An 18,327-nucleotide genomic window follows, 5' to 3' on the forward strand; every position below is an offset into this window, starting at 1 on the left:
ACTAGTCCTGTATTAGAGTAGTACTAACCCTAACCCTTTACTAGTCCTGTATTAGAGTAGTACTAACCCTTTACTAGTCCTGTATTAGAGTAGTACTAACCTTTTACTAGTCCTGTATTAGAGTAGTACTAACCCTTTACTAGTCCTGTATTAGAGTAGTACTAACCCTAACCCTTTACTAGTCCTGTATTAGAGTAGTACTAACCCTTTACTAGTCCTGTATTAGAGTAGTACTAACCCTTTACTAGTCCTGTATTAGAGTAGTACTAACCCTTTACTAGTCCTGCATTAGAGTAGTACTAACCCTTTACTAGTCCTGTATTACAGTAGTACTAACCCTAACCCTTTACTAGTCCTGTATTACAGTAGTACTAACCCTTTACTAGTCCTGTATTAGAGTAGTACTAACCCTTTACTAGTCCTGTATTAGAGTAGTACTAACCCTTTACTAGTCCTGTATTAGAGTAGTACTAACTCTAACCCTTTACTAGTCCTGTATTAGAGTAGTACTAACCCTTTACTAGTCCTGTATTAGAGTAGTACTAACCCTTTACTAGTCCTGTATTAGAGTAGTACTAACCCTTTACTAGTCCTGTATTAGAGTAGTACTAACATTTTACTAGTCCTGTATTAGAGTAGTACTAACCCTTTACTAGTCCTGTATTAGAGTAGTACTAACCCTAACCCTTTACTAGTCCTGTATTAGAGTAGTACTAACCCTTTACTAGTCCTGTATTAGAGTAGGACTAACCCTTAACTAGTCCTGTATTAGAGTAGTACTAACCCTTTACCAGTCCTGTATTAGAGTAGTACTAACCCTTTACTAGTCCTGTATTAGAGTAGTACTAACCCTTTACTAGTCCTGTATTAGAGTAGTACTAACCCTTTACTAGTCCTGTATTAGAGTAGTACTAACCCTTTACTAGTCCTGTATTAGAGTAGTACTAACCCTTTACTAGTCCTGTATTAGAGTAGTACTAACCCTTTACTAGTCCTGTATTAGAGTAGGACTAACCCTTAACTAGTCCTGTATTAGAGTAGTACTAACCCTTTACTAGTCCTGTATTAGAGTAGTACTAACCCTTTACTAGTCCTGTATTAGAGTAGTACTAACCCTTTACTAGTCCTGTATTAGAGTAGTACTAACCCTTTACTAGTCCTGTATTACAGTAGTACTAACCCTAACCCTTTACTAGTCCTGTATTACAGTAGTACTAACCCTTTACTAGTCCTGTATTAGAGTAGTACTAACCCTTTACTAGTCCTGTATTAGAGTAGTACTAACCCTTTACTAGTCCTGTATTAGAGTAGTACTAACTCTAACCCTTTACTAGTCCTGTATTAGAGTAGTACTAACCCTTTACTAGTCCTGTATTAGAGTAGTACTAACCCTTTACTAGTCCTGTATTAGAGTAGTACTAACCCTTTACTAGTCCTGTATTAGAGTAGTACTAACCCTTTACTAGTCCTGTATTAGAGTAGTACTAACCTTTTACTAGTCCTGTATTAGAGTAGTACTAACCCTTTACTAGTCCTGTATTAGAGTAGTACTAACCCTTTACTAGTCCTGTATTAGAGTAGTACTAACCCTTTACTAGTCCTGTATTAGAGTAGTACTAACCCTTTACTAGTCCTGTATTAGAGTAGTACTAACCCTTTACTAGTCCTGTATTAGAGTAGTACTAACCTTTTACTAGTCCTGTATTAGAGTAGTACTAACCCTTTACTAGTCCTGTATTAGAGTAGTACTAACCTTTTACTAGTCCTGTATTAGAGTAGTACTAACCCTTTGACCTTCCAGCATGACAATGCCACCAGCCATACTGCTCGTTCTGTGCATGACTTCCTGCAAGACAGGAATGTCAGTGTTGTGCCATGGCCAGCGAAGAGCCCGGATCTCAATCCCATTGAGCACGTCTGGGACCTGTTGGATCGAAGGGTGAGGCCTAGGGCCATTCCCCCCAGAAATGTCCGGGAACTTGCAGGTGCCTTGGTGGAAGAGTGGAGTAACATCGCACAGCAAGTACTGGTAAATCTGGTACAGTCCATGAGGAGGAGATGCACTGCAGCACTTAATGCAGCTGGTGGCCACACCACATACTGACTGTTACTTTTGATTTTGACCCCCCCTTTGTTCAGGAACACATTATTCCATTTCTGTTAATCACATGTCTGTGGAACTTGTTCAGTTTATGTCTCAGTTGTTGAATCGTATGTTCATACAAATATTTACACATGTTAAGTTTGCTGAAAATAAACGCAGTTGACAGTGAGAGAACGTTTATTTTTTTGCTGAGTTTATATATATATTTGTAAAAACATATATGGGGGATAGGAAATGATGCCGACAATTACATTGACAGAAGCTACAATCTGTCTGCAATATCTACCCCCTAAGCACAAAGAGATCTGGGACCAGGCTAGTTAATATACCGTCTAACCTGAGATATACAGATAAAACTAGACCTAAAGTCAGCTGTTTTTTATGGAACTGAATTGTGTGGTGCTTCTATTTTAGTCTTGTAGCAGAGTAGCATTTCATTCAAATAAAATCTAAAAGGCAGAGAGTGTACCTGGTCGAGCCTCTCTACAGAGGGCGAGGAGTGGGATCTGAAGTGCTGTGGCCTCTCCTCAGAGTGTTCTAGAAGATCCTCCGCTGAGGCGGACTTCCCAGAGCTGCGGGCTGGAGCCGTTCTTTCAAAGGCCACATCGCTTCGCTGGCTCCGGAAAGCCTCGTAGGCCTTGGCTGGGACTCCCTCCAGAGGCCTGTTGGATCCAAATCCAGTGGGGTATTGGTGGGAGTTGGAGACTGAGGTGGGGGCCTGGGTATGGATGTGTGGTGTGGTCACCCTGCCTGGGTGGATACTGTCCTGGAGCTGCAGACCAGGAGGCAGGGTGGAGCAGAGCCTTTCCTCACCAGACAGGCTCCTTTCTGGGCCAAACAGATCCTGGAGAGAGGCTAGGCTGGTGGTGGAGGTGGATGAGACACTCTGGGTGTCTGTGAAGGGCTGGAGGTAGGCACTGTGGGGCCGGTGACGATGCCGTCTCTCCTCGGACCTGTCCCTGTCCCTGTCTGTCCTCCAGCCTCTCTTCCTCTCCATGTAGTCGGCCAGGGCGTCCTGCTGCAGCTGCCAGAGCTCCGGCCGGGAGACGGCTAGACCAGCCCGGGAGCCCTGGAGGGCCTGAGGAGCCTGGGAGCTGGAGCTCAGGCTGCGACTGGTTGCCACTTCAAACATCCTCCTGCGGTCTGCCACGCTGGTCTCTGTGCCTTGGAACAGGATCTGCTGGTGCTGGGCACTCCTCCTCGGGTCAGACTCTAACCCCACCTAGAAGAGAGGCACAGAGTCAGTGCAGCCCTCCCCCCTGAATGGAGGGCAGTAAGGTAGCAAGGTGACATTGCATACATGAAGTAAACGCATTTCCACAACAACTAAGAGCGTTAAAAGCCTGAGACTAGAACCACACTGTAGCAGTGTAAAGCACTTCCGTGCACAGATCATCTGTGATTGCGCTCATCTCAATATCGGCGGTGGTGTTTGTTGCAATGCCACCTCGCTGAGTCTACCTTTAAGTACTTTGATCCAAGATGGCGGCATCCTGGATACATTCACCTACCTCGTGCATGCTCTCTGGCTCAGAGTACGATCTCTTCTTCTGCTCCATGGTGAGCCTCTTACGCCCACCGATTCGGGCCGGGACTGGTGGGCCCAAGGCTGGGACACTGGGGAGCTCTGGGGGGCTGAACCTCTCGGGCTTGGGGGTGACAAGGTGCCTCTCTTTGGGGGTGTGAGGAGAGGGAGAGGTGGTTGGGGCTGGGACTGGGTCTGGGGTGGCGATCGTGTGCCTCTCTTTGGGGGTGTGAGGGGAGGGAGAGGTGGTTGGGGCTGGGACTGGGTCTGGGGTCGTGATCGTGTGCCTCTCTTTGGGGGTGTGAGGGGACAGGCGAGTGGCTGGGGCGGAGGCTGGGACAGTGGTGGTGACAATGGAGGATTTGGGACCGGTCTTGGGGGCCACTGCCTTCCGCTCCAAGGATAAGTGCTTAGCGGGGACAGGAGGGGGGTTGTTGTTGACACCAGGAGGGGCGTTGTTGTTGACACCAGGAGGGGCGTTGTTGTTGACACCAGGAGGGGCGTTGTTGTTGACACCAGGAGGGGGGTTGTTGGAGCTCTGGTTAGAGCTGGAGCTGATTCCCAGGTCCCTGCGTCTGAAGGAGGTGGATCGGAGCACCTTGGACTGGGCGTCCTTGATACTGTCCCTGTAGGCCCGGTTAAAGGACGTGTCCTGGATGGTCCCCAGTAGGTCCTGCAGGTCATCCCTCCAATGGAACTCTCTGCCAGAATCACAATCACTTGTATTAGCTACGCACATTAACATGTACCCGGAAGTAGACCTGGGGAAATGATTCTAACTACAATAAACTGAGCATATATAATTCACATTAGGTACAGTAGAGCAGTTACCTGTCCCTGTCATGGCCGTTCTCCTCCTGGCTCCCCAGTTGGAAGGTACTCCTGCTCCTCTGTAGGGCCGAGCCAGGGTTAGGGTCCATGGGGTTAGGCTCCATGGGGTTAGGCTGGTGGTGGGGGTCCCTGGAGGTCTGGGGCTTGGCTTGGTCACAACTTCCTGGCCTCTGCTGCTCTGCGTAATGATGACCCTTGTGGGCCACCGTAGTTTTCCCATGATGTGCGCTAGAGGAGGAGCTCAGTGTTCTGCAGGTGCTGCTGGGGCTGCTGCTTCTCTCCAGCATGTTACGCAGGTCATCCATACCAGTACAATAGCTCATGGCCCTCTCATGGTGCTTGGGCTGAGGCTGGGGCTGAGTTGGACGGGAGGAGGAGGAGGGTCCCAGGTTGGTGTGGGTGGCATTGATGCTTTGACTCCTCTGCTTCCTCTTTTCGTGGCGCTCGAACCGGTTTACCTTCTCCAGGACAGACGGGTTCCTCTGGTGGCTGCTCCGACTCCTAGTGGAGCTCTCTGGACTGGCACAACGCTGAACCTCCGCTAGGGCATTCTCTAGCCGGGTCAGGGGGTGCTCTGGTCCCTTCTGGTTCTTCTGGTGGTGGGGTGGACTGGGTTCGCTGTAGTGCCGGATGGGGGACCTGGACCTCTGGTTGTTGACTCGATGATCAGGCCCTTTGGCTGGGGTACTGCTAGTCCTGATCCGCTGAGGAACGTGGACCTTGGATATCTTAGTGGGCATGGTAGTGGGAGGCTGAGGGTCTGGATGGCTGTGTTCAGTGTGTCTGACCTGATGCTTCTCAGTGTAACTCTCTGAGCCCTGGGAATACCTGGGTAGCCTCTCTCTCCGCGGCTGGACTGGAGTGTATGGGTCCCTCCTCTCCTGGCCTATGGACTGGGCTGAGGAGGGTCTGTACACCTGAACCTGTCCATGACCCTGCTGGCTCTGCCTTCGGGAGACGGTTTGTCCCTCCCCCTTCAAATGAGACCTGGAGAGACCCAGTTTGGTTTGGGTCTCCTCATGTCCTCTGTCACCCCCTCTGTTAACAGGCTGGGCTGGCTGTTTGGTTGGAGGCGGAGCTAAGTCATGATGCTGAGGCTGGTTGGAACAGGTGACATAAGAGTTGAAAGTGTTGCTTTGGTATCCGTTCTCTACAGATACCTCAATCCCTGTATCCACACTGACCCCCACTCCTAACCCCTGGAGCTCTCTCTGTCTGCTCAGACTGCTCTCCCTGGCCAGGCCTGGGTACACACTGCTGGGGCTGGGGCTGGGGCTGCTGGTGGGCATCTGTGCATAGTGGGTCTCCGGAGGGGGCACGGGGTAGATGCCCTGGGGCGACATGAGGCGGCCAGATGTATTCTGGGGCTGAGGGGGCTGGGGGACTTGACCCACGCCCTGTTTGGGCTTGATGGTGGGGCTAGAAGAAGAAGAAGAAGAGGAAGAACCTTTACAACAAGGAGAAACTGGAACAAAGACAACGTACAGCAACAACAGAACAGGAGAAGCTGGAACAAAGACAACGTACAGCATCAACAGAACAGGAGAAGCTGGAACAAAGACAATGTACAGCAACAACAGAACAGGAGAAACTGGAACAAAGACAACGTACAGCAACAACAGAACAGGAGAAACTGGAACAAAGACAACGTACAGCAACAACAGAACAGGAGAAACTGGAACAAAGACAACGTACAGCAACAACAGAACAGGAGAAACTGGAACAAAGACAACGTACAGCAACAACAGAACAGGAGAAACTGGAACAAAGACAACGTACAGCAACAACAGAACAGGAGAAACTGGAACAAAGACAACGAACAGCAACAACAGAACAGGAGAAGCTGGAACAAAGACAACGAACAGCAACAACAGAACAGGAGAAACTGGAACAAAGACAACGAACAGCAACAACAGAACAGGAGAAGCTGGAACAAAGACAACGAACAGCAACAACAGAACAGGTAACTGCCAAAATAATGGAAACACTTCAGTAAATGAGGGATACAAAGTACAGTGCAATTCGGGAAAGTATTCAGACCCCTGACTTATTCCCCATTTTGTTACGTTACAGCCTTATTCTAAAATTGATTCAATTCTTTTCCCCTCATCAATCTACACACAATACCCCATAACGACAAAGTGAAAACAGGTTTTAAAAATGTTGGCAAATCTATTAAAAAAAATGGAAAACAGCAAATACTTATTTACATAAGTATTCAGACCCTTTGCTATGAGACTCGAAATTGAGCTCAGGTGCATGCTTGTTTCCAATGATCATCCTTGAGATGTTTCTACAACTTGATTGGAGTCCACCTGTGGTAAATTCAATTGATTGGACATGATTTGGAAAGGCTCACACCTGTCTATATAAGGTCCCACAGTTGACAGTTCCTATCAGTGATATCTACATGTAGACAGAGCACTAACGTCAGGTACAAAAACACAGCTCCTGACTCACGCAGAAGCCAATGGATACAATAGAATAAATACCTGCTCTCAGGACTCTTCTCTATGACGGTGTGGAGCTGGCCCTCGGCCCCGTAGGAGCCCTTGCCCGAGCCGGAGGCCACGGAGCCAGAGGAGTGGTACCAGGAGGAGGTGGACCCCTTGTGGAGAGCCCTGAGGGAGCGAGTCTGCTCCAGGCTGGACCAGGAATTGGGCCTCTCGTGGTGCCTGATCGCCGCGTAGCTGTCACTCCGTATGGGAGGAGCTGGCGCCCCCTTCAGGCTTTCATAGGAACTGCGGCTGGCGGATTGAGACTGACCCCAGATTGGCCCAACGCTGTGTCGTTTGGGGTTATTACCGCCGTTGCTTCCTCTACTGCTGTTACTACAGCTACTACTGCCGCGGTGACAGGAGGCCTTGCCCCCACTATGAGAACCCGCTCTGCCGGCCTCGTGGTTGCGTAGCAACGCAGTGGAGCTGTCCTCGTGCTCTTGGGCACCTCCCTGCTGGGGGTCGTAGACAGCATGCTGCATGCCCTCCGCCACGGCCCCTCCACCTCCTCCGCTAACCCCACCCCTCTGTGGAATCGTCTCCATGGAGTATGACCTCTCCTTACTAAAGGTCGGAGTGGCCGCTAGGTACTCTGGGATACTAGAGCTGGTAGAGAAGGAGGAGTAGGCTGAGTCCCTTTTGCTGTGAAGGTGGTCCATGCTGTTGGAGGACTTGGAGGCAGACAGCTGGTGGCAGGAAGAACTGAAGAGAGGAGAGGAGAGGAGAGGAGAGGAGGGGAGGGGAGGGGAGGGGAGAGGAGGGGAGAGGAGAGGAGAGGAGGGGTGGGGAGGAGGGGAGGGGAGGGGAGGGCAGGGGAGGGGAGGGGAGAGGAGAGGGGAGGGGAGGGGAGGGGAGGGGAGAGGGGAGGGGAGGGGAGGGGAGAGGAGAGGAGAGGAGGGGAGAGGAGAGGAGGGGTGGGGAGGAGGGGAGGGGAGGGGAGGGGAGGGGAGGGGAGGGGAGGGGAGGGGAGAGGAGAGGAGGGGTGGGGAGGAGGGGAGGGGAGGGGAGGGGAGGGGAGAGGAGAGGAGAGGAGAGGAGAGGAGAGGAGAGGAGAGGAGAGGAGAGGAGAGGAGAGGAGAGGAGAGGAGAGGAGGGGAGAGGAGAGGAGAGGAGAGGAGGGGTGGGGAGGAGGGGAGGGGAGGGGAGGGGAGAGGAGAGGGGAGGGGAGGGGAGGGGAGGGGAGGGGAGGGGAGGGGAGGGGAGGGGAGGGGAGGGGAGAGGAGTTATTTGATCCTTACTTGATTGAATGATTTGATTACATAATAAAGGTAGCAGGCTGAGACACCGGAGACAGACATCATTACACACATTGAAAATGATTGAGGATAAAAAAGGCCCTATTAACAAGAGCAGCACCTGTAGGCTGGGTGGCCGTGGTGCTCCCCAAGGCTCTCCATACTTCCTCTAGAACTGTACTGGTCTGGACTCTTCCTCAGGTAACCTGGGTCGTAACCTGACAGGTCTGTAGTGGACGCACTGTGGAAGAGGAGAGAGATGGAAAGAGAGAGAGAGAGAGTTACATTTAAAATAATTTAGAGATAGACAGCAATAGACTCGTAACCAAAGAGTTGCCTGCATAGTACACTACTACTGACCAAGGCCCATATTCCCTACATAGTACACTACTACTGACCAGGGCCATATTCCCTACATAGTACACTACTACTGACCAGGGCCATATTCCCTACATAGTGCACTACTACTGACCAAGGCCCATATTCCCTACATAGTACACTACTACTGACCAGGGCCATATTCCCTACATAGTACACTACTACTGACCAAGGCCCATATTCCCTACATAGTACACTACTCCTGACCAGGGCCATATTCCCTACATAGTACACTACTCCTGACCAGGGCCATATTCCCTACATAGTACACTACTACTGACCAGGGCCATATTCCCTACATAGTACACTACTACTGACCAGGGCCCATATTCCCTACATAGTACACTATTACTGACCAAGGCCCATATTCCCTACATAGTACACTACTACTGACCAGGGCCATATTCCCTAAATAGTACACTACTACTGACCAGGGTTATATTCCCTACATAGTACACTACTCCTGGCTAGAGCCAGGTCACTGTCTGTCTGTGTGTAGTCTGCATGTCTGTGTGTAGTCTGCATGTCTGTGTGTAGTCTGCATGTCTGTGTGTAGTCTGCATGTCTGTGTGTAGTCTGCATGACTGTGTGTGTAGTCTACATGTCTGTGTGTAGTCTGCATGTCTGTGTGTAGTCTACATGTCTGTGTGTAGTCTGCATGTCTGTGTGTAGTCAGCATGTGTGTGTGTAGTCAGCATGTGTGTGTGTAGTCTACATGTCTGTGTGTAGTCTGCGTGTCTGTGTGTAGTCTGCATGTCTGTGTGTAGTCGGCATGTGTGTGTGTGTGTGTTGGGGGATGGTGGAGGCCCAGTGTTGGTTGGTATTTCTGCAGCGGTAATGAATGTGATGAGGACGTCACAGCTCTGGGATCAGCACAATCGCTCTCATAGCAACGTTCCCTCATCCATGAGCAACACAGTTGCATTACCCTCTTCTACATTACTCTCAGAACTGAAGAGGCTGCAATGTGCCTCTCTGTCTCTCTCTCTCTCTCTCTGCAAATAACACTGCAACCGCATTGGACGAGCCAAGACGCTCCGAGTGGGAGTCAGAGTTGTCATGGGAACGGTAGAGGTGAGGTGTCATCAGGAATGTCCCTCTGTAGTTGAAAGATGACGTCAATACCCACCTCCCCTCTCTTTGTGTGTGTGTGTGTGTGTGTGTGTGTGTGTGTGTGTGTGTGTGTGTGTGTGTGTAAACCTCGATAACATATAAACAAGCTGTTCTGTCCTGAATACATCTACATTACAGGCAGTTGGCCTCAAACTCTGTACCGTAACACCCTGTATATAGTCTCCACATTGACTCTGTACCGTAACACCCTGTATATAGCCTCCACATTGACTCTGTACCGTAACACCCTGTACATAGCTTCCACATTGACTCTGTACCGGTACCCCCTGTATATAGCCTCCACATTGACTCTGTACCGTAACACCCTGTATATAGCCTCCACATTGACTCTGTACCGGTACCCCCTGTATATAGCCTCCACATTGACTCTGTACCGGTACCACCTGTATATAGCCTCCACATTGACTCTGTACCGGTACCCCCTGTATATAGCCTCCATATTGACTCTGTACAGGTACACCCTGTATATAGCCTCCACATTGACTCTGTACCGTAAAACCCTGTATATAGCCTCCACATTGACTCTGTACCGTACCACCCTGTATATAGTCTCCACATTGACTCTGTACCGGAACACCCTGTATATAGTCTGCACATTGACTCTGTACCGTAACACCCTGTATATAGTCTACACATTGACTCTGTACCGTAACACCCTGTATATAGTCTCCACATTGACTCTGTACCGTAACACCCTGTATATAGCCTCCACATTGACTCTGTACCGGTACCCCCTGTATATAGCCTCCACATTGACTCTGTACCGTAACACCCTGTATATAGCCTCCACATTGACTCTGTACCGTAAAACCCTGTATATAGCCTCCACATTGACTCTGTACCGGTACCCCCTGTATATAGCCTCCAGATTGACTCTGAACCGGTACCCCCTGTATATAGCCTCCACATTGACTCTGAACCGGTACCCCCTGTATATAGCCTCCACATTGACTCTGTACCGGTACCCCCTGTATATAGCCTCCACATTGACTCTGTACCGGTACCCCCTGTATATAGCCTCCATATTGACTCTGTACCAATATACCCTGTATATAGCCTCCACATTGACTCTGTACCGTAAAACCCTGTATATAGCCTCCACATTGACTCTGTACCGTAACACCCTGTATATAGCCTCCACATTGGCTCTGTACCGTAATACCCTGTATATAGCCTCCACATTGACTCTGCACCGGTACCCCCTGTATATAGCCTCCACATTGACTCTGTACCGTAACACCCTGTATATAGCCTCCACATTGGCTCTGTACCGTAATACCCTGTATATAGCCTCCACATTGACTCTGTACCGTAACAACCTGTATATAGCCTCCACATTGGCTCTGTACCGTAATACCCTGTATATAGCCTCCACATTGACTCTGTACCGGTACCCCCTGTATATAGCCTCCACATTGACTCTGTACCGGTACCCCCTGTATATAGTCTCCACATTGACTCTGTACCGGTACCCCCTGTATATAGCCTCCACATTGACTCTGTACTGGTACCCCCTGTATATAGCCTCCACATTGACTCGATCATCGATGCTTGGCTGCCGTTTGACAAATAAAAAATTATCTCACAAATTTCGTCCCTAATAATCTGGTCATGTAGGCTATACGTGAGCTCCAATAGCGCACAGATGCAGTATCTAGAACGGAGGGTCCAATACTGAAGTGGGCACACTCGCTAAATAACGCAAATTGTTTTGTGAGAAAACTATTAGTAGATTTGAAAATGCGATGTAAAGTATTTTAACTTTTATTTTTTATTAGGTACATGAGGATTTAACTGCAAAATGTATTTTTATTTGTGTTTACTACGTCATCATGTACAGTTGAAGTCGGAAGTTTACATACACTTAGGTCGGAGTCATTAAAACTCGTTTTTCAACCACTCCACAAATGTATTGTTTTATAGTTTTGGCAAGTCGGTTAGGACATCTACTTTGTGCATGACACAAGTCATTTTTACAACAATTGTTTACAAACAGATTATTTCACTTAGAATTCACTGTATCGCATTTCCAGTGGGTCAGATGTTAACATACACTAAGTTGACTGTGCCTTTAAACAGCTTGGAAAATTCCAGGAAATTATGTCATGGCTTTAGAATCTTCTGATAGGCTAATTGACTTCATTTGAGTCAGTTGGAGGTGTACCTGTGGATGTATTTCAAGGCCTACCTTCAAACTCAGTGCCTCTTTGCTAGACATCATGGAAAATCAAAAGAAATCAGCCAAGACCTCAGAAAAAAATTGTATACCTCCACAAGTCTGGTTCATCCTTGGGAGCAATTTCCAAACGCCTGAAGGTACCACGTTCATCTGTTCAAACAATAGTACGCAAGTATAAACACCATGGGACCACGCAGCCGTCATACCGCTCAGGAAGGAAATGCGTTCTGTCTCCTAGAGATTAACGTACTTTGGTGCGAAAAGATGCTGGAGGAAACAGGTACAAAAGTATCTATATCCACAGTAAAACGAGTCCTATATCGACATAACCTGAAAGGCCGCTCAGCAAGGAAGAAGCCACTACTCCAAAACCGCCACAAAAAAGCCAGACTACGGTTTGCAACTGCACATGGGGACAAAGATCATACTTTTTGGAGAAATGTCCTCTGGTCTGATGAAACAAAAATATAACTGTTTGGCTATAATGACCATCGTTATGTTTGGAGGAAAAAGAGGGAGGCTTGCAAGCCGAAGAACACCATCCCAACCGTGAAGCACAGGGGTGGCAGCATCATGTTGTGGGGGTGTATTGCTGCAGGAGGGACTGGTGCACTTCACAAAATAGATGGCATCATGAGGCAGGAAAATTATGTGGATATATTGAAGCAACATCTCAAGACACAGGAAGATAAAGCTTGGTCGCAAATGGGTCTTCCAAATGGACAATGACCCCAAGCATACTTCCAAAGTTGTGGCAAAATGGCTTAAGGACAACAAAGTCAAGGTATTGGAGTGGCCATCACAAAGCCCTGACCTCAATCCTATAGAAAATGTATGGGCATAACTGAAAAAGGGTGTGCGAGCAAGGAGGCCTACAAACCTGACTCAGTTACAACAGCTCTGTCAGGACGAATGGGCCAAAATTCACCCAAATTATTGTGGGAAGCTTGTGGAAGGCGACCTGCAACGTTTGACCCAAGTTAAACAATTAAAAGGCAATTCTACCAAATACTAATTGAGTCTATGTAAACTTCTGACCCACTCGGAATAAAGTTGTGATCCTAACTGACCTAAGACAGGGAATTTTTACTAGGATTAAATATCAGGAATTGTGAAAAACTGGGTTTAAATGTATTTGGCTAAGGTGTATGTAAACTTCCTACTTCAACTGTATGTCAAAAAGTCAATTTGATGGAAACATCTCTGGTGTTTTCATGCAGATTTTAAAATATTCGCATGAAAATCTGTCGCCAATTGGAAGGAAACCTAGCTTTACTTGGGAACACCAACAGTGTGCGGGCCTTCCTGTTCCTCATAACCTACTTTAGAGGCGAAAGAAAAGCACACTAATTTAGGCGAGGTGCTGGCTAGCGGAGTAGAACACTTGAAGAAGAAAAGGGGAGCCTCACACTCTAGGAGCTCAGATGCAATCATTGAATAACCTAATGACCAACGTTACTTGATTGATTTATCACTTGATTGATTGATTGATTGATTGACTAACCTGGAGTTGAATGTGTGTTGCCAGGGAGGGTCTATGGTGCCCTGGGATATCTGCACCATGCTGGGGTCTGGCTGGCCCTCGCCTAGTTTGGTGGAGTGCCACGAGTGTGGTCTGGAGACGGGCTCGCTGCGTCTGTAGAACAGAACAGAAAGTGAGGTGTGGAGACGGGCTCACTACGTCTGAGGGAGAGAGACAGCTCACCTAGAGGGAGAGGACTATGCATGCTAAGTCACACACATGAACTCAGTCACACACGCGAACACAGGCCTGCACACACACACACACACACACACACACACACACACATAGAATAACAACAAAAACAGAACTATATGACACAGACCAACAATAAGGAACGCAGTACACACTCCCAGGATTTCCATAACGACAAACAACAAAGATGTACCAGTAATCATACCATGTCTTTTAGGCTGCTGGGAGATCCTTGAACTAAACATTCAAACCACTAGAAGAAATTGAGAAGAGTGTGGGGCCTAGGATCAAACCTTGGGGTACTCCCTTGGTGACAGGCAGTGGCTGAGATAGCAGATGTTCTGACTTTATACACTGCACTCTTTGAGAGAGGTAGTTAGCAAACCAGGCCGAAGACCCCTCAGAGACACCAATCCTCCTTAGCCGGCCCACAAGAATGGAATGGTCAACCGCATCAAAAGCTTTGGCCAAGTCAATAAAAATAGCAGCACATTGCTCAGAATCAAGGGTAATGGTGATATAATTTAGGACCTTTAAGTTGCAGTGACACATCCATAACCTGAGCAGAAACCAGATTGTATACCAGACAGAATACTGTAGACATCAAGAAAGCCAGTCAAGTTTTTCCAACATTTTTGATAAAACAGGGCAAAATCGAAATAGGCCTATAACAGTTAAGATCAGCTTGATCTCCCCCTTTAAATAAAGGATGAACCGTGGCTGGCTTCCAAGCAATGGGAACCTCTCCAGAGAGGAGAGACAGGTTAAAAAAGGTCAGAGATAGTCTTGGTGATGATAGGGGCTGCAACCTTAAAGAAGAAAGGTTATGTTACATCAAGTCTTTATATCTAATAATACACATAATGGAGTTACAGCCCAGAGACCCATACTGTCATTTCATGCATGGCTCTGTTATAGTCTAATCACTGTCAAGGCTTATGTATTGTTATGTAAGCGACAAGCTGGAAGATATTAGCGTTTGGAGGGAAGCACAGGGGGAATCACAACCAACATATTAACGTAGTTAGCCAAATCAGATCGCATCGCAATGCCTCAGAGGGTTTATGACAATTTGTTGATGATTCATTACAGCTGTGAACACTGCCTGTGAATCAGACCTGGGCTCAAATAGTATTTGAAATCTTTAAAAACACTTTAAGTGTTTTCTCTACTAGTCTGTCTGGAGTCCCTTGATGGACAGGGTTACTAGCCTGACTGGAGTCCCCCACTGGACAGGGTTACTAGCCTGTCTGGAGTCCCCCACTGGACAGGGTTACTAGTCTGTCTGGAGTCCCCTGATGGACAGGGTTACTAGCCTGACTGGAGTCCCCCACTGGACAGGGTTACTAGTCTGTCTGGAGTCCCCCACTGGACAGGGTTACTAGTCTGTCTGGAGTCCCCTGATGGACAGGGTTACTAGTCTGTCTGGAGTCCCCCACTGGACAGGGTTACTAGTCTGTCTGGAGTCCCCTGATGGACAGGGTTACTAGTCTGTCTGGAGTCCCCCACTGGACAGGGTTACTAGTCTGTCTGGAGTCCCCTGATGGACAGGGTTACTAGTCTGTCTGGAGTCCCCCACTGGACAGGGTTACTAGTCTGTCTGGAGTCCCTTGATGGACAGGGTTACTAGTCTGTCTGGAGTCCCCTGATGGACAGGGTTACTAGTCTGTCTGGAGTCCCCCACTGGACAGGGTTACTAGTCTGTCTGGAGTCCCCCACTGGACAGGGTTACTAGTCTGTCTGGAGTCCCCTGATGGACAGGGTTACTAGTCTGTCTGGAGTCCCCTGATGGACAGGGTTACTAGTCTGTCTGGAGTCCCCCACTGGACAGGGTTACTAGTCTGTCTGGAGTCCCCCACTGGACAGGGTTACTAGTCTGTCTGGAGTCCCCCACTGGACAGGGTTACTAGTCTGTCTGGAGTCCCCTGATGGACAGGGTTACTAGTCTGTCTGGAGTCCCCTGATGGACAGGGTTACTAGTCTGTCTGGAGTCCCCCACTGGACAGGGTTACTAGTCTGTCTGGAGTCCCCCACTGGACAGGGTTACTAGTCTGTCTGGAGTCCCCCACTGGACAGGGTTACTAGTCTGTCTGGAGTCCCCCACTGGACAGGGTTACTAGTCTGTCTGGAGTCCCCCACTGGACAGGGTTACTAGTCTGTCTGGAGTCCCCTGATGGACAGGGTTACTAGTCTGTCTGGAGTCCCCCACTGGACAGGGTTACTAGTCTGTCTGGAGTCCCCCACTGGACAGGGTTACTAGTCTGTCTGGAGTCCCCCACTGGACAGGGTTACTAGTCTGTCTGGAGTCCCCTGATGGACAGGGTTACTAGTCTGTCTGGAGTCCCCCACTGGACAGGGTTACTAGTCTGTCTGGAGTCCCCCACTGGACAGGGTTACTAGTCTGCACTATTGCGACTATTCTATTGGTTCCATTGTACCAGGCAAGGTATTTTAAATGATTTCAAGTAGCATTTGAAGCCAGGTCTGCAGTGAATGGTAATGAATGGCCAACTAAACATCAGCCGGTGGGTGGGTTTGTTGGTCACTATACAAGGACGCATCGTGAAGAAGTAATCAATATTGTTTCCAACCAAAGCTGTTATCTTCTTCAACAGAAGCCCTGAGCTGTTGCTGTTTTTATAACATGTTTTTATAGCCAGATTACCAGACTGCTACTTTGTGCTACAACACAAACGCAATAACTTAATAACAGCAACCAGGATGCAACAGTGAAACAGTGACTAACAAATACTAATCTTTGAGAAGTGAATTGTTGCTTGAGATTAACCATGGCAACCAGAAACAGCTCTTGTATGAACCACATTTGACTGGTTCCCAGAAGGCCTTTGATGCCTTAACAGGGAAATACCAATACACCCTTTATCCATTGAGCTGCCTACACCAATACCAATACACCCTTTATCCAATGAGCTGCCTACACCAATACCCATACACCCTTTATCCAATGAGCTGTCTACACCAATACCCATACACCCTTTATCCAATGAGCTGCCTACACCAATACCCATACACCCTTTATCCAATGAGCTGTCTACAACAATACCCATACACCCTTTATCCAATGAGCTGCCTACACCAATACCCATACACCCTTTATCCAATGAGCTGCCTACACCAATACCCATACACCCTTTATCCAATGAGCTGCCTACACCAATACCCATACACCCTTTATCCAATGAGCTGCCTACACCAATACACCCTTTATCCAATGAGCTGCCTACACCAATACCCATACACCCTTTATCCAATGAGCTGCCTACACCAATACCCATGCACCCTTTATCCAATGAGCTGCCTACACCAATACACCCTTTATCCAATGAGCTGCCTACACCAATACCCATACACCCTTTATCCAATGAGCTGTCTACACCAATACACCCTTTATCCAATGAGCTGCCTACACCAATACCCATACACCCTTTATCCAATGAGCTGTCTACACCAATACCCATACACCCTTTATCCAATGAGCTGCCTACACCAATACCCATACACCCTTTATCCAATGAGTTGCCTACACCAATACACCCTTTATCCAATGAGCTGCCTACACCAATACACCCTTTATCCAATGAGCTGCCTACACCAATACACCCTTTATCCAATGAGCTGTCTACACCACACGCAGCTTGCTTAGTACATTGTGTGCTACTGCTGGGAGTATGTTTTGTCAAGTCATCCGGTTTAAACCCTGATATTGAACCCTATTGGACATACAGAGGAGGAGAGGAGGTTGGGATAACAGTAGTGATCCTACTGAAGCTTTATTTCTCCTGTAAGGGGACATCTTGTGTCCAAAAAAACAAACAGAGGACTGAGGTGGCCCCGTCCAAACAGGCTGGAGCTGGGCCTACTGCAGGCTGGAGCTGGGCCTACTGCAGGCTGGAGCTGGGCCTACTGCAGACTGGAGCTGGACCTACTGCAGGTTGGGACGGTGAGGCCTACTGCAGACTGGAGCTGGGCCTACTGCAGACTGGAGCTGGGCCTACTGCAGGTTGGGACGGTGAGGCCTACTGCAGACTGGAGCTGGGCCTACTGCAGGTTGGGACGGTGAGGCCTACTGCAGGCTGGAGCTGGGCCTACTGCAGGCTGGAGCTGGGCCTATTAAAGGCTGGAGCTGGGCCTACTGCAGGTTGGAGCTGGACCTATTGCAGGCTGGAGCTGGGCCTACTGCAGGCTGGAGCTGGTTCTACTGCAGACTGGAGCTGGGCCTATTGCAAGCTGGAGCTGGGCCTACTGCAGGTTAGGACAGTGAGGCCTACTGCAGGCTGGAGCTGGGCCTACTGCAGGTTAGGACAGTGAGGCCTACTGCAGGCTGGAGCTGGGCGTACTGCAGACTGGAGCTGGGCCTACTGCAGGTTGGGACAGTGAGGTCTATTGTAGACTGGAGCTGGGCCTACTGCAGGCTGGGATGGTTAGGCCTACTGCAGGCTGGGATGGTGATGTCTACTGCAGGCTGGGATGGTTAGGCCTACTGCAGGCTGGGATGGTGATGTCTACTGCAGGCTGGGATGGTTATGTCTACTGCAGGCTGGGATGGTTAGGCCTAATGCAGGCTGGGATGGCGATGTCTACTGCAGGCTGGGAGGGTGAGGCCTACTGCAGGCTGGGATGGTGATGTCTACTGCAGGCTGGGACGGCCCTGAGCCACAGGAGAGTCCAGCTGCATGCTATCACTGTGTTGACAGCCAGGACAGGG

The 18,327-nt window shown here is 48.8% G+C and overlaps 1 protein-coding gene across 2 annotated transcripts in view; it reads right to left on the bottom strand.

The window, feature by feature from the left end:
• The window catches only part of LOC139408277 (protein Shroom3-like), a 150,203-nt gene that overhangs the window by 24,457 nt on the left and 107,419 nt on the right, over window positions 1-18,327 (bottom strand). For both annotated transcript variants that reach the window (XM_071151981.1, XM_071151982.1), the window contains 6 exons: window positions 13,389-13,520; window positions 8,315-8,434; window positions 6,953-7,660; window positions 4,461-5,879; window positions 3,616-4,330; window positions 2,574-3,326 (listed from right to left, as the gene is read on the bottom strand). In XM_071151981.1, coding sequence (XP_071008082.1) covers window positions 2,574-3,326; window positions 3,616-4,330; window positions 4,461-5,879; window positions 6,953-7,660; window positions 8,315-8,434; window positions 13,389-13,520 — 3,847 coding nt within the window. The remainder of the gene's footprint in view (window positions 1-2,573; window positions 3,327-3,615; window positions 4,331-4,460; window positions 5,880-6,952; window positions 7,661-8,314; window positions 8,435-13,388; window positions 13,521-18,327) is intronic.

This window comes from Oncorhynchus clarkii, chromosome 5, assembly GCF_045791955.1.
Source record: "Oncorhynchus clarkii lewisi isolate Uvic-CL-2024 chromosome 5, UVic_Ocla_1.0, whole genome shotgun sequence".
Lineage (NCBI taxonomy): Eukaryota > Metazoa > Chordata > Actinopteri > Salmoniformes > Salmonidae > Oncorhynchus > Oncorhynchus clarkii.